This window comes from Echeneis naucrates, chromosome 2 (assembly GCF_900963305.1).
Source record: "Echeneis naucrates chromosome 2, fEcheNa1.1, whole genome shotgun sequence".
In the NCBI taxonomy this organism is placed as follows: Eukaryota; Metazoa; Chordata; class Actinopteri; order Carangiformes; family Echeneidae; genus Echeneis; species Echeneis naucrates.
This window is the reverse complement of record NC_042512.1, coordinates 3858616-3873306: the sequence shown is the minus strand read 5'-3', so window position 1 is coordinate 3873306 and position 14691 is coordinate 3858616. Positions and strand designations below refer to the sequence as shown.

Below are 14691 nucleotides of genomic sequence, written 5' to 3'. Positions count from 1 at the left end.
GCTGCTTTTCTTTCCTCTGATGCCAAAAACCAGGGGCCTTTACATCTTCAGTCTAACGCTCTCCCAAGTGAGCTGCGCACGCTAGCATGTTAGCACAGCGGAATTAGCTCAATGTGCAGGCTGCTGGCTTAGTATGTATTAGTATCAATAAGTCTTGTCTTGTAAACAGGACATGTTGCATTCAAACCCCAGCAGTGCTTCACTCTCAGTGGAGTTCCTGCTCATCACTTCCTGTATTCCAGCTTTTGCTTGCAGTTTCTGGACAAGACAAAGTGGTTGTTGCTCACGGCAGCACCCGCTGTTGAGAGCTGCAGAGCGATGTGCGCTTTCACATCAGTTTACACCACCAAAGTGGTGTGGAGACGCTGACAACTTCCCCGCCCTGCAGGCTACTGATTAACTGATTAGCCTTGTTTATCTTTAGATCAGTACCCAGCACACAGGAAGACTCTGTGGCGCAATGGTAGCGCGTCTGACTCCAGATCAGAAGGTTGCGTGTTCAAATCACGTCAGGGTCAGATCATCTATTCTCTGCACTGTTGGTAAGCACACAGCTGAAATAACTTCTCATTATTGCTTCCATGATCTGGAAGTGGAACTAAAGGTGTGCCCCTATGCCTGCCCTGATAATGCTAACTGATCATCAGTGAGTGGTTCTGATTTGTGTGTCAGTTTTGGGACAAAGGTATTTTGGTCGACCTTTGACTTCCCACACTTTTAAAGGACTAAAATTCCATTCACATCTGCATAAGCACATGCCACCAGGGTTCCATGGTGTAATGGTTAGCACTCTGGACTCTGAATCCAGTGATCCGAGTTCAAATCTCTGTGGAACCTGAATCTTACCAGTGAAACGCTCTACACATGTGAGGAAGTGCAAATTTTGAACCTCCATGAGATCTAATCAGGCATTCATTGTGTATTGTGGACTCACTTTGATGGGCAAATTTTTCTATAAATTTTTTCAGCATCTGTCGTCAGAAAGGCCGAGCGGTCTAAGGTGCTGCGTTCAAGTTGCAGTCTCCCCTGGAGGTGTGGGTTCAAATCCCACTGCTGACAGAAGCTGCTTTCCTTTCATCTCTACTGAAACTGTAAATTTGTGCTGTACTAAGGAGAGGGAAGTCTTAGGGATGGATTTCTGAATTCAAGATTTCAAAATGGTCAGTGACAGGAAGGGTATCATCAGCATGGCAGAAAATGTGTTGACTAAGTGTGAACAAAAGATGTAATCTGGATGTACTCCTGTGATGTGATGATTAAACTCTTTAGCTGTTAAAACTGTCTCAGAGTGGTTAACATGAGTAACTGCAGTGAAAATAAAACTGGGCACTGAAAATGTATTCCAAAATGAACATGTAAAAAAGAAGTAGATGACCAGAGACCAAACTCCTCAACATGAAGTTGTGTGTGTGTGTGCATGTGAATTCATGCACATGAGTGGCATTTGACACTCCCTGCGCACGCTAGCATGTTAGCACAGCGGAGTTAGCTCAATGGGTAGGCTGCTGGCTTAGTATGTATTTGTATCAATAATCTTCACAGCTGCTCTGAATGGTGACAGTGGGGCAGCCTTTGTGTTTACATTTGATTCAGATGTAAAACGTTTTGAGGTACAGAAAGAACAAGAGCAGTCGCACCACACAAGCATTTGAAAATAAAGCTAATTTAGATAATTTTATTTGTATCTTTAGCTCAACAAAGCGCAACACAGCGTGCCACCATTCAACTTCCCCGACTTCACAGAATGTGTGGTGCTGTGGCTTAGTTGGTCAAAGCGCCTGTCTAGTAAACAGGAGATCCTGGGTTCAAATCCCAGCAGTGCCTCTTTGATGAAGTTTAATGTTGTTGAGTTAAACTCATGTAACTTCCTCTGCATAAGTTCCATTAAAAAGACACAGCACTCTCTCTGACCAGTCAGTTAACTGTCACACTCTCCATGTCTCTCTTTGTAAAAGGCTTGTTGGTCTAGGGGTATGATTCTCGCTTAGGTGTATAGCACATTTATCATACAGGAACACCGGATCTAAAGGTCCTGGGTTTGGAAGTAGTACCTGAGTGAGGTTCAAGCTCAGGTTTCTTTGACCTACATTTCCAATATTCTCCCTCCTCTTTCAACCACACCATGAAATATTGCGAGGGCGGATACGTCACGCTGACTGGTTGTGTGTCCAAAAGGCTGTCAAAGACGCCATTTTCTCGTGGAAGATAGAAGGATTTTTTCAGATGTTTTAATGTAGGACTCTACAGCCATTTCCAATCATCATCAAAATGTATTCTTTAATTAAATGTTCCTAAACTTCTATTAAAGGCAGAATTATTGCAGCAGTCAGCACTCTATGGTGGAGGTCATGAGAAAAAAGTGGGAGGAGTCTTTGATCTCTTTGATGTCATTAGAACCTTTGTGACATCATAAAATCAGCATCTCCTTTGATGGTTACTGATGGAACAGGAAAAGGTCAGATCCTGATATAATCTTGTGAATCCACAAGTATGCCTTTCTTTGTTTGTGTACCAACAGTCTGAGCTCTGGAACATTTAATTAAAGAATACATTTTGATGACGGTTGGAAATGTCTGTTTATTGTTTATCACTTGTTAGGATCCCCGTTAGCTGTCACTGAGGCAGCAGCTACTCTTCCTGGGGTCCAAATGAAAATGCACATCTGCAGTCAAACAGGTTCAGGTAGATGCAGAGTCCGACATTAAAACAAACCACTTTACCATCAACCTCAGCTGCAGTATACACATTACACTTCCATCACCAGATCCTCTGTATATAGATGTACTTCAGAGTGGTTCTGTGGCTTAGCTGGTCAAAGCGCCTGTCTCATAAACAGGAGATCCTGGGTTCAAAGCCCAGCAGTGCCTCATTTATAATGTAAGATGTTGTAGATAGGAAACACTTACACATGGGAAGTGCATGTTCTACCACTGACCTACATCCCCTGCATGGTCTGGCAGCATTAGCTAACCAGATAGCTTCTGAGCTCATTCAACACTGATCTGTCTGATGAAGCCTTTTGGATGAGATGAGGATATTGATGATGCTGCTGAATTTAGGTCACCTGCACTTATGTCAACAGTCAGAGCTCCATACACAATAAGAGTACTGAAGAAAAATACTTTAAACATGAGCTCTGTGTCACATTCATGCAGCTTGTGTAGAAACAGTTCATTTCATCAGAATGAACCTTCACCTGTTAAGGTAACAGTTTGGTAACAGTTGAGGAGGAAACTATCCAGGCTGGAAAATGTTGAGTCATGGGAGCTTTCCTGCGTGTGGGTGTTGTGGCCGAGTGGTTAAGGCGATGGACTAGAAATCCCTGTGCAGGTTCAAATCCTGCCAGCAACAGTTTTTTTTTTCATGGACCAAGTTTCCCATTTGGGGAGAGATGCAGCATGTTTGAGAATCTCTGTAATCTGCACAGCCTTAAAATATGACACAGCTGAGTGCTGTTGTTAGGACTCTAAGAGGATGAGAGCACTCACTGGTGCTCCATGGCTGTTAACCGAAAGGATGGTGGTTCGAGCCCACCCAGAGACGTACTTCCTTTAACTCACTGGTATTATAGTTCACACATGGAAGAACGGAGGGTTTTTACGTTGATGCTCAGTTATCTCCATCTAGTAGACAGATGGTAGAAGTTGATTCCTGAAAAGAGGAAGTGACTTTTCCTCAGATCAAACTGTTGAAGGAGAACGAGCAGCTTCTTCTCTTCACGTTTCCTCACTGACTCAAATAGATGCAGAATGTCATTTATCACTTTCTCCACTAATGTGTACAGTTGTCTCTGTGCTGCTCCTGACTCAGTGATGCTGTTGGATGCTTATAGGGCCTCCGTTCTTAAAGTGTGGGCTCCACCCCACTGGTGGGGAATAGAGACATGACAGGTGGGGCGTGACAAACTGGAGGAAATGTTCCTTTTCATTCTGATCTTTATTAAAGCCTTTCTTTATGGACAACAAAGATCTGACATTCAAAACAGCCACACACCAACAAAGTAATCATTAACAGCCTGCATGGAGTCTAAATTAAAAGAACATCAGATGGAGACTTTTCATTTGAAAATTTTAAGACGGGCGTATTTTTCCAGCATTTTGTTGGGGCAGGTGGGACTTAAACACTGACCCTTGTTCAAAATTGCAGTTTGGCAGGGGACACTCAGAGACAAATGCTCTACCACTGAGCTTCTGCGTAACTGTCCACTATACTAACGACGACCCCACCTGTCTCTGAGACATGCGTCACCATCAAGGAGCTTTAAATGCTTACACTCTGACTTCATTTTCCAACCAGTGGAACCCCCTGGTGGTCATTAGATAGACTGCAGGTGGAAGTCTCAGTTCTTTTTAACCAGCACATCCACTTTTATAGAAAGTTTATGGTCCTTAACTTATCAGATACAAAAATAACACAAAGTTACAATCATCAGTCCAGGGACATTTTTGTGCGTCTCTCTGCGCATGCGCTCAACCGTTTGAAGCGAACGTGAGATAGTGTGACGTATTCATCTGTGTCATGTTGGAGATCAATGAAAGACAGGAAATGCCTTTGATCTCCAGTGATGTCACAAAGTTCGTTGTGGAGTTATTAGTTGTTGATGTTGTTCTGAAAGATCTGCATTAGTGAAACATTAATTCATACACAAGGACACCACGTGTATCGTTGGAATAGAAAATCTTATTTTTTTCTGTGTGTCTCCTGAGAAAGAGGCTCATGTGCTGGTTGAAGTGAATCAGCACAGCTTCTGTCAGGAACATCTGTTTGTTGCTGACAACATCTGGATTACAGATGACACATCAGACTGATATTATCTGTGTCATGGTGTTCAGAGATTTCAGCATCTCACATCCAACACAGAGACTCTGAGCAGGCCCACCTGGTCTTAGACCCAGACCCAGACCCAGACCTAAATCCAAACCCAGGAGACAGAGGTTGAGTGAGTCAGTGAGGAAGAAGCTGCTCGTTCTCCTTCAACAGTTTGATCTGAGGAAAAGTCACTTCCTCTTTTCAGGAATCAACTTCTACCATCTGTCCACTAGATGGAGATAACTGAGCATCAACTGAGAACTGAGTTCTTCATCATCTGGAAACAGACAGCATTGTTTTCTTCAGCTGGAGCTCTTTGCTCAAATCTACATTGAGATTCAGAGCCAAATGTTTTTCCTTTCCTGGATTTACTTCATCATTTCAGTCACTCTGTGGATTCAGCTGACAAATGCAAAATACAACCAACATTTAAACGATGACGTGTTGAAACAAAACTTTATTGATTCAGTCTGGTCAGCAGAATATAACCTGATGAAATCAGCAACATTAAACTGATGTTTCTACATGAATGCATCACTGATTGTAAAACCATAAACTGAACATGAACACTCTGTACACTCAGCGTTACACACATGAAGACAACATCATGTGTTTAAGGTGATGTTGAGCTGAACAGGACTTGTATTGAACACACAGAGGGAGTGCACCGTTCCTGGAGATACTGCAATACCAGGTCGATGCGTGGAGTGGACGAAGCAAGTCCCTATTCCATCTCCCTGTTCCAAAAATCTATTTAATATATGGTCCCCGGGTAGGGGACGTATCAGATATTAAACTGATAAGAACAGATACTACACTTGATCTTAGCCAAAAGGCCGAGAAGCGATACCGCTCAGCTGTCGGAGGTAACGGAGTGTTTCTCCGCACCGACCCGCTCAGTGAGGGGTCAGAGTCGGCTTCAGTAACAACATCACTCCGAGAGAGAGACACAAACAGAAGACATGAAGAAACGAAGGAGGGATCAGAAAACAACCACAGACATGTTATTTTCACAAAGTTACGTTGTAGAGCAAAGAAAACGTCTCTTCTTGGTCACCTGTAAAACTTCATATCTATGTCAGTTTACCAGCTGAATATTATTGTGAAAACATCAGTTTGTCCTCTCATGTGATTGGCCTCATGGTGTGTCCATCAAAATAACCCCCCTGTCTGCACGGATTCTCTGAAGATTCGGCTCTCCTCGACTGGACTCGGCTTTTTTAGACCGAAAGTGAGAATAATAAAATGAAAGAGTAACCTTGTCATCCACAGAATAAAACCACAAATCACTGAACACTCATATATTTAAAATAGCATTAAAAATACTTTAACCCAATATTAGCTTAATGCTAACATACAATGGAAAACGTCATAGACCGGCTAACGGGATTATCATCAGTACCGCGATGATTTTAAAGCGTCAATGAATTTATTTCAGATCTAACATGGCAGTAACACGTTGGGGAGAGCCGGTACAAAGTAACACAGGACAAATGTAACGTAAAATGTAACACTCAGAATCGGAAGAATGTAAACGCACTAAATGACGTCACCACTTTCAGCAAGCAATACTCCCCAGACCAGAGAAAATCTGGTGACTACGTCACACTTCCACTAAATTATTGCCGAGACCTAAAAGTAAATTTGTCGGTTTAAACATTGTGATTATCATTTCCCGTGTCATATTTATAATGATATTATAGGCAATTTAGTTTTTAACTCAGTTTTATGGTTTAGGAGAAAACCTGGCGTAAATGTTGGAAGTCCCTGTCTGGACAAGAGTAATGCAGCCGCACTCTGCGAGTTAACAGCTTATCAAAACACAACGATTCTGTATTGTCATGACAGACAAGAGTAGGAAGAGAACAACACAAAGAAGGCTGGTTCCGAACCCTAACCCTGGTTTATGTGCAAATCATTGCAAAATTGTAATCATATTTGAAGCAAATAAAATGATTGAAGTGCATTTTATATTTGTAATTGTGAATTAGCGAGGAAGTTGTCCAATGTTTGAAAAAAAAAAAAAAATACAAAAATGTAACTAATTCCAGTTCACAATTTGATTGTGTTGATTGTGTGGGCGGGACACACACATTCAACAGCATCACTGATTCAGGAGCAGCACAGTGAAAACTGTACACATTACTGGAGAAAGTGATAAATGACATTCTCCATGTTTTCCTGTAAATCAGTGCTGCTGAAAAACTCCTGACATTTTCCAGCCAAAGTCAAATCTCATGATGGGACAGTGAAGGAATATCCAGTGTGTAAGAACAGTGCGGCACCCTGGACGTTTTATTCGTTCAGATTATGTCCAGAATTATTTCTAATTAGTTCTTGCAATTAACTTGCCCCCCCCCCCCAGCATTATTTTTTCTCATTAATATAGTTTAAAACGCTCTGTGTCCCTGATAAAACACTCACCTTCACCTGAGGTAACTGTAGATCAGCACCCATTTGCGTCAGAAGGTGTCAGTCTCGGCTTTGTAATGAGGCGGACGGCCGCTGGAGTCCTGTTGTAGCAGGAAGCAGCACAGAAGGCCGAAACTCACCCAAGACCGTCTCTGTTTCTGTTCTACAGGTGAGCAAAGTGCAAAAGCGCCTCATACAGTTATATTAAGTTTATTTCTTAAGTTGTGGTGTGTGTTTACAATGTGGTTAACGTCCATAAATAAGGCAGCTAACTACTGCTAGCCTCAGCTGCTAATACAGCATGTCGTGCCCGCTGTAGCGGGTAATGCTAGTTCCCTTACTTTGTACTTTTATCGTTATCATGTGAATAAATAATAAATTCAGAGGTTTGTAAACAGGAAGCAGCCATTATAAACAGTTAAATACATGTTGCAGCTAAATACTATGTTCAGTAGCTGATATGTTAAACCAGTGGTTCTCAACCTTTCTGGGGTCCTGGACCCCCTGCATGTTTTAGATCGACCCTGAGGACCCAATTTGATAGAAACAGAGAGAAACTGCATTTTAAATAGCATTTTGGCATCTATTCACTCTTCGAGGCAAATATGAGCTTTCTATAGCAACTTCCAGAACAAAAAAAATACTTATACATAATATACTTATACTTATGCAGTTTCTACGCATAAGGTAACAAAGTATGCCATTTCCAGAAATATGTAAGAAAACATTTATGCAGCATCTCCTGAACTTGAGCTTCCAGATATTGTAATAAGTAGCTTTCATAAATATGAATGTCATAAAACAGTTTTTTTATGCACTCTTCAAGAACAAAAACATAAAGTATGTAACCTCAATGAATATCATATAATTATCATATATCATTAAGACTATAATTAAGTCTCATGCCCTCATAACTTGAAAGGGATGCAGATACTGTTAACTTTGTATCAACAGCCTCACGGATTAACTTAAACAATAAATGTCATAGGATCTTTTTAAGAGATTTATTTTCATGGACCCCTTTTCACGGACCCCTTGCAATCACACCACAGACCACTAGGGGTCTGCGGACCCCCGGTTGAGAATCACTGTGTTAAAGAAGTAATAGGAGCAGTTTATCAGGTACACAAATGCTGTGTAAACTCGTTAATGCAACAAATGGTTAGTATCCTTAGTTTAAACGAGTTATACAAATAAATACAGTTTTAACTGTAGAACAGTAATCAGTACATTATTTGTTTAACTGCAGAACTGTAATAGTTGCATTATTTGTAAACTGTAGGACAGTAATGATTTCATTATTGGTTATTGGATTATTTGGCGCTGTAGTCTTGTTGTAGCAGGAAGCAAGCTCAGTTGTAAAGCCCAAGACGGTCAGCATAGCAGTACAGAAAGATGATACTCATCCAAGACTGTCTCTATATTCTGTTTTACAGTGGTTATTGTACAATATAATCACTGGTACCTGGGTGAAAGTTATTATCATTGTACAAGTGTTACACTTAAACACTCGATCATGTCCATAGAGTGTCTGTGTCCCTTTTCCTTTTCAAATGCTGTCTAATATCTTGATGTAGATTTGAACAAATGGTTAAATGTGAAGTTGAGCTCCATCAGATTTTCAGTGTGATTCTCTAGAAAGGAAGAAAACAATGATCTCTGATCCAAACTCCCTGTTTAAAGATGACAAAGAACTCAGTTCTCTCTAACTATTGGACAGTGTAGAAGTTCATCACATGACTGATTCCTATTTTGAGGAAGAAAATTGGTTCAGTGTTGAGGAAGTGACTTTTCCTCACATCAAACACGGGACAAGACTGATGAGAAAGAACAAGCAGTGACACGTTTCCTGAGTACACAAATTTCTGTGTGTAAATGGACCTGAAGGGAGTTCAACAGGTGAGAATCTATAAATGTTTTGAACAAGATCACTTTTATCTTTGATTTTCATGTTACTTTTGGCAGCAGATTGGTTGTAACCAAGTTTATTGTTGAAAGTTTCCTCAGACCTGGTTGACCAGCTGAGAAGCCTCTGAACTCTGTTTGACTTAGTTTCCTGGTTCATTTTTCCTCCAATACAAACAGAAAGAATGAGAAATAAAGGCAGCAGTTTTATGTGACCAGTTTTGTCCAGCAAAAGCAGTTTGATGGTTTTTATCCACACTGTGATTGATTTAATGTGAAATGTTCACACATGGTTTCAGATCAAAGATGAACCGAGTCATTTTTCAGGGAAATAATTTTTATTGTTTATCACCTTCATCCATGAAGACACCGATTTATTCCATTTAATAATCAAGGTCTGTGTCTCCTGAAAATATTGTCTCAGTTCTGCTGATTTTTTTTTTTTTTTTTACAGTGAAACCACAAAAACAGGGAAGTGCAGTTTTCTAAACTGAAGACAGTAAAGAGGGAAATGATGTCAGTTTAATGTTGATGTAGCAAAAACAAAAAGAACAAATAGTTAAGTGACTGGAGCCCCTGGACTTTTATTTGTGGTATTAATTTCCTCATTTTCCTCTTTATCACATGATATTGTCCTCAGACTCATGATAATAAACCAATGTACATAAATGGTAAAGAAAATTTTGAAATAATAAAGAGAACTATATTTCTGATTGCTCCATCTGTCGGTTGAGCTCAGAGTGACATTGTTTTTGTTGATGATTGTGTAACTTTTCCAGCAGGTAGAGGCTCAGCTATGAATCAGTGTGAGGACAGAGAAGAGGGAGCCCCTCCCTCTCAAACCACTCTGTGTGGGGAACATGAGAGTCAGACCAAAGCTCAGAGGTGAGATGAGGAGATTTTGAGTTATTGTTGTTATTTTTATTATTATTATTGCACTTCTAAGTTAAATTAACAAAATTAATAAAACAAATTATTCTGGATCATTTGTGGCTATACAAATTAAAATTTGAGTATATTAATTTAATCTAATCAGTTTCTGCTCAGTTTCTTGGTTGTTGATTATTTTACTGAATGTTTCTTCTAGCAACCGGAAGTCAAGACCAGATTCTCCTGAACTGAGCTGTGTGTCCATGAAGAGTGATCGGTCTATGGGTCGTACTATAAACTTCAAGGGAGGACAACAGTCTGCCGTATCCAGCTGTGTGTCCGTGAGGAGTGATCGGTCTATGGATGATTTTATCAAAGAAAAAAGGTAAAAGCTGATCATTTGTTGTTGTTTGACTCATTAAAGGTATCAAAGCTTGTGTATCAGTTTCTCTGGTGTTCATAGAAAACTCCTGGAACAGACTGTGTGTTTGTGTCTTTTCTCCTCAGAGTTCAGTCTGACAAACATCATCACACAGACCTGGACTCCATATTTATGGTGTGTAAATGTTCATCCAGTGACTACAACAGACACCAACAAAGACTTGAGTTTGAAGCTGCACTCTTTAGACCAGTAGAGCTTTACTCTGTGACAGACAGGAGTTGAATTGGGATTGAACAGGTTTGGGGTGGGAGAGAGTGGGAGAGGACTGGGAGTTGTAGTTCACCACAGAGCAATAATCCATCAGCCTCAACAGATATGTTCTGTATGAATAGGGTCTGTTGGAGACAGACCCTGAATTTTCACTTCCTGAGTTGATGTGTTGAAGGGCTGTATCAGTTTGGTCTTCATGTGATGATCAGGATCTCTGTGTTGTCAGAATCTAAAGTCAAACTTAGTAAGTTACACCAGTGAAGTTAGTTTAGTGAAGTCAGCAGGTCTGAATCTTTCTGTGTAGCTCTGGAAAGAGACGTGGCAGCAGATGATACAGCAGCAGCTAAAGTTGAACTCTGCTGACTGATGATCTGATGCTTTGATCCATCAGTTTATACTGAGAGTGAACTTTACACAGGATGTTATTGTGTTCCAGCTGCTGGAGGAGAACATCGTCTGTTATGTGAAGAACGAGCTGAAGAAAATGAAAAGGAGTCTGAGTCCAGATTACCCACAATTCATGAAGAATGAGGATGATGAGGTGGATGAAGAGAAGAGGAGGAGCAGAGAGGCATTTCTGAAGATCACAGTGAACTTCCTGAGGAGGATGAAGCAGGAGGAGCTGGCTGACTGTCTGCAGAGCAGTAAGAGGATTTAACATGATGGATCAATTAGACATTTACTGAAGTCTCAGGAGACAGAAAGACACATGATCATATTCAAATCCGTACTTACAGTTTTTAATCGTAGTTGTTTTTTGTTTATTCAGAAAGTCATGCTCGAGTTTGTCACCGTAAACTCAAATCTGGCCTGAAGAAGAAGTTCCAGTGTGTGTTTGAGGGGATCTCTAAAGCAGGAAACCCAACCCTTCTGAATCAGATCTACACAGAGCTCTACATCACAGAGGGAGGGACTGGAGAGGTCAATGAGGAACATGAGGTCAGACAGATTGAAACAGCATCCAGGAAACAGGACAGAGCAGAAACAAGCATCAGACAAGAAGACATCTTTAAAGCCCCACCTGGAAGAGACCAACCAATCAGAACAGTGATGACAAAGGGAGTGGCTGGCATTGGGAAAACCGTCTTAACACAGAAGTTCACTCTGGACTGGGCTGAAGACAAAGCCAACCAGGACATAGAGTTCACATTCCCCTTCACCTTCAGAGAGCTGAATGTGCTGAAAGAGAAGAAGTTCAGCTTGGTGGAACTTGTTCATCTCTTCTTCACTGAAACCAAAGAAGCAGGAATGTGCAGCTTTGATCAGTTCCAGGTTGTGTTCATCTTTGACGGTCTGGATGAGTGTCGACTTCCTCTGGACTTCCACAACACTGAGGTCCTGACTGATCCTACAGAGTCCACCTCAGTGGACGTGCTGCTGACAAACCTCATCAGGGGGAAACTGCTTCCCTCTGCTCGCCTCTGGATAACCACACGACCTGCAGCAGCCAATCAGATCCCTCCTCAGTGTGTTGACATGGTGACAGAGGTCAGAGGGTTCAATGACCCCCAGAAGGAGGAGTACTTCAGGAAGAGGTTCAGACATGAGGAGCAGGCCAGCAGGATCATCTCCCACATCAAGACCTCACGAAGCCTCCACATCATGTGCCACATCCCAGTCTTCTGCTGGATCACTGCTACAGTTCTGGAGGAGGTGTTGAAGACCAGAGAGGGAGGAGAGCTGCCCAAGACCCTGACTGAGATGTACATCCACTTCCTGGTGGTTCAGTCCAAAGTGAAGAAGGTCAAGTACGATGGAGGAGCTGAGTCAGATCCACACTGGAGTCCAGAGACCAGGAAGATGATTGAGTCTCTGGGAAAAGTGGCTTTTGAGCAGCTGCAGAAAGGAAACCTGATCTTCTATGAATCAGACCTGACAGAGTGTGGCATCGATATCAGAGCAGCATCAGTTTACTCAGGAGTGTTCACACAGATCTTCAAAGAGGAGACAGGGCTGTACCAGGACAAGGTCTTCTGCTTCGTCCATCTGAGTGTTCAGGAGTTTCTGGCTGCTCTTCATGTCCATCTGACCTTCATCAACTCTGGAGTCAATCTGATGGCAGAAAAACAAACAACCTCCCTGTGGTCAAAACTGTTCAGGAACAAACCTGAACCTTTAATTCTCTACCAGAGTGCTGTGGATGAGGCCTTACAGAGTCCACATGGACACCTGGACTTGTTCCTCCGGTTCCTTCTGGGTCTTTCACTGCAGACCAACCAAACTCTCCTACGAGGCCTGGTGACACAGACAGGAAGTAGCTCAGAGACCAATCAGGAAACAGTCCAGTACATCAAGACAAAGATCAGTGAGAATCTGTCTCCAGAGAAAAGTATCAACCTGTTTCACTGTCTGAATGAACTGAATGATGGTTCTCTGGTGGAGGAGATCCAACAGTCCCTGAGATCAGGACGTCTCTCCACAGATAAACTGTCTCCTGCTCAATGGTCAGCTCTGGTCTTCATCTTACTGTCATCAGAAAAAGATCTGGACGTGTTTGACCTGAAGAAATACTCTGCTTCAGAGGAGGCTCTTCTGAGGCTGCTGCCAGTGGTCAAAGCCTCCAACAAAGTTCTGTAAGTGAAAATAAATCCATCTAGAGCAACTAAATATTTTTCTTTAGTTGAGATTAAAAAACAAGTTTTTTTTAATCACTTATATTGTTTTGTTGATTCCTCCTCAGACTGAGTGACTGTAACCTCTCAGACAGAAGCTGTGAAGCTCTGTCCTCAGTCCTCAGCTCCCAGTCCTCTAGTCTGAGAGATCTGGACCTGAGTAACAACAACCTGCAGGATTCAGGAGTGAAGCTGCTGTCTGCTGGACTGAAGAGTCCACACTGTGAGCTGGAAACTCTCAGGTCAGAGTTCATGTTTTTGTCAAGAATTTTCTTTTTAATTCTTGTGACGTTTCATTATATTATAGCTGCGCTAATGAAAGTGGTTATATTTCATATGGTGAATGCTGAATCCTCCAGTGGTGAATTCCATATTCACTGAGGATCATTTACTTTTAGGGAGGTGGACACAACCTTTCTGCTGCTTTTGGCATCTGTCACAGTTGTGATGATGGAGTTCTCATTCAGGAAAATATTTAAGGGGCTCAAAGACACCAGAGGTTGAGTGGACTGCTGATATGAAGCTCTGTGGATGAATGAACCTGGTTGAACATAGAGCATCACTATGCAGTGTTTGTGTAACCGAGACAGCAACTGTGTGTTTACTTTAATCAGTGTGTTTGTGTTTAAGCTGTTGTTTCTCTGCTGTTGTTTGTCTCTGGGTTTTCCTTCAAAGGGTGTCTTTGTTCTGCTGATTCTTTAAAACATGGCAGCTAGTTTAATTCATGCAGCTCACGAGTGCTTGTTGTTCCTTCTGCAAGACTTGATTATCTATTATTGATCACTTCTGTTCTTAAGTTATTGCCTGCTTAATTTTAACTACACTCGAGCAGATGACATGATGTTCTACTAGTGTAGAAAGTGAACCTTTGCTCATTTTTATTCAATTGTTCTTTCATCTGACATCCTATTCATATAACATGTTTTTGTTTGTGTTCTTGATGTGTGTGTTCAGTCTGTCAGGATGTCTGGTCTCAGAGGAAGGCTGTTCTTCTCTGGCCTCAGCTCTCAGCTCCAACCCCTCCCATCTGAGAGAACTGGACCTGAGCTACAATCATCCAGGAGACTCAGGAGTGAAGCTTCTGTCTGCTGGACTGGAGGATCCAGACTGGAGACTGGACACTCTCAGGTCTGGACAGCTCTGAGGAACTCTGCTTCATGTTTGATGGTGGATCAAGTTGATCCTGACTCTGTTTCTTCCTCCAGGGTGGACCATGGTGGACCACAGAGACTGAGACCTGGTCTGAGGAAGTGTGAGTGTGTTTTCACTTTGATTCATGAAAACTCAGCTGCTCATGTTGCACTAGATTTTTACATTTCTGACTGAAGTACAAAGATGAGTTTCATTCAGGATCAACACTTCATGTGTTTATTGATGTGGATCTCCATCAGCCGTCATCTTTGACTCCACAGCAGAAAAAAAGCAGAACAT

The 14691-nt window shown here is 41.7% G+C and overlaps 1 protein-coding gene and 4 non-coding genes across 5 annotated transcripts in view; 4 read left to right on the top strand and 1 right to left on the bottom strand.

The window, feature by feature from the left end:
• Positions 1 to 446: 446 nt before the first annotated feature.
• On the top strand, positions 447 to 518 carry trnaw-cca (transfer RNA tryptophan (anticodon CCA)). The gene has a single exon. It is a non-coding gene; the product is annotated as a tRNA-Trp (tRNA).
• Positions 519 to 765: 247 nt separating this feature from the next.
• trnaq-cug (transfer RNA glutamine (anticodon CUG)) lies at positions 766 to 837 on the top strand. Its single transcript has one exon. It is a non-coding gene; the product is annotated as a tRNA-Gln (tRNA).
• Positions 838 to 1750: 913 nt separating this feature from the next.
• Positions 1751 to 1824, top strand: trnat-agu (transfer RNA threonine (anticodon AGU)). The gene has a single exon. It is a non-coding gene; the product is annotated as a tRNA-Thr (tRNA).
• A 3642-nt stretch (positions 1825 to 5466) lies between these two features.
• LOC115058045 (U2 spliceosomal RNA) lies at positions 5467 to 5657 on the bottom strand. The gene has a single exon (XR_003842015.1). It is a non-coding gene; the product is annotated as a U2 spliceosomal RNA (small nuclear RNA).
• A 3352-nt stretch (positions 5658 to 9009) lies between these two features.
• The window catches only part of LOC115057438 (NLR family CARD domain-containing protein 3-like), a 217258-nt gene continuing 211576 nt past the window's right edge, over positions 9010 to 14691 (top strand). Inside the window, exons 1-7 of the mRNA XM_029524559.1 lie at positions 9010 to 9120; positions 9906 to 10011; positions 10214 to 10329; positions 10506 to 10552; positions 11085 to 11292; positions 11418 to 13221; positions 13329 to 13502. Coding sequence (XP_029380419.1) covers positions 9923 to 10011; positions 10214 to 10329; positions 10506 to 10552; positions 11085 to 11292; positions 11418 to 13221; positions 13329 to 13502 — 2438 coding nt within the window. The 5' untranslated portion in view covers positions 9010 to 9120; positions 9906 to 9922. The remainder of the gene's footprint in view (positions 9121 to 9905; positions 10012 to 10213; positions 10330 to 10505; positions 10553 to 11084; positions 11293 to 11417; positions 13222 to 13328; positions 13503 to 14691) is intronic.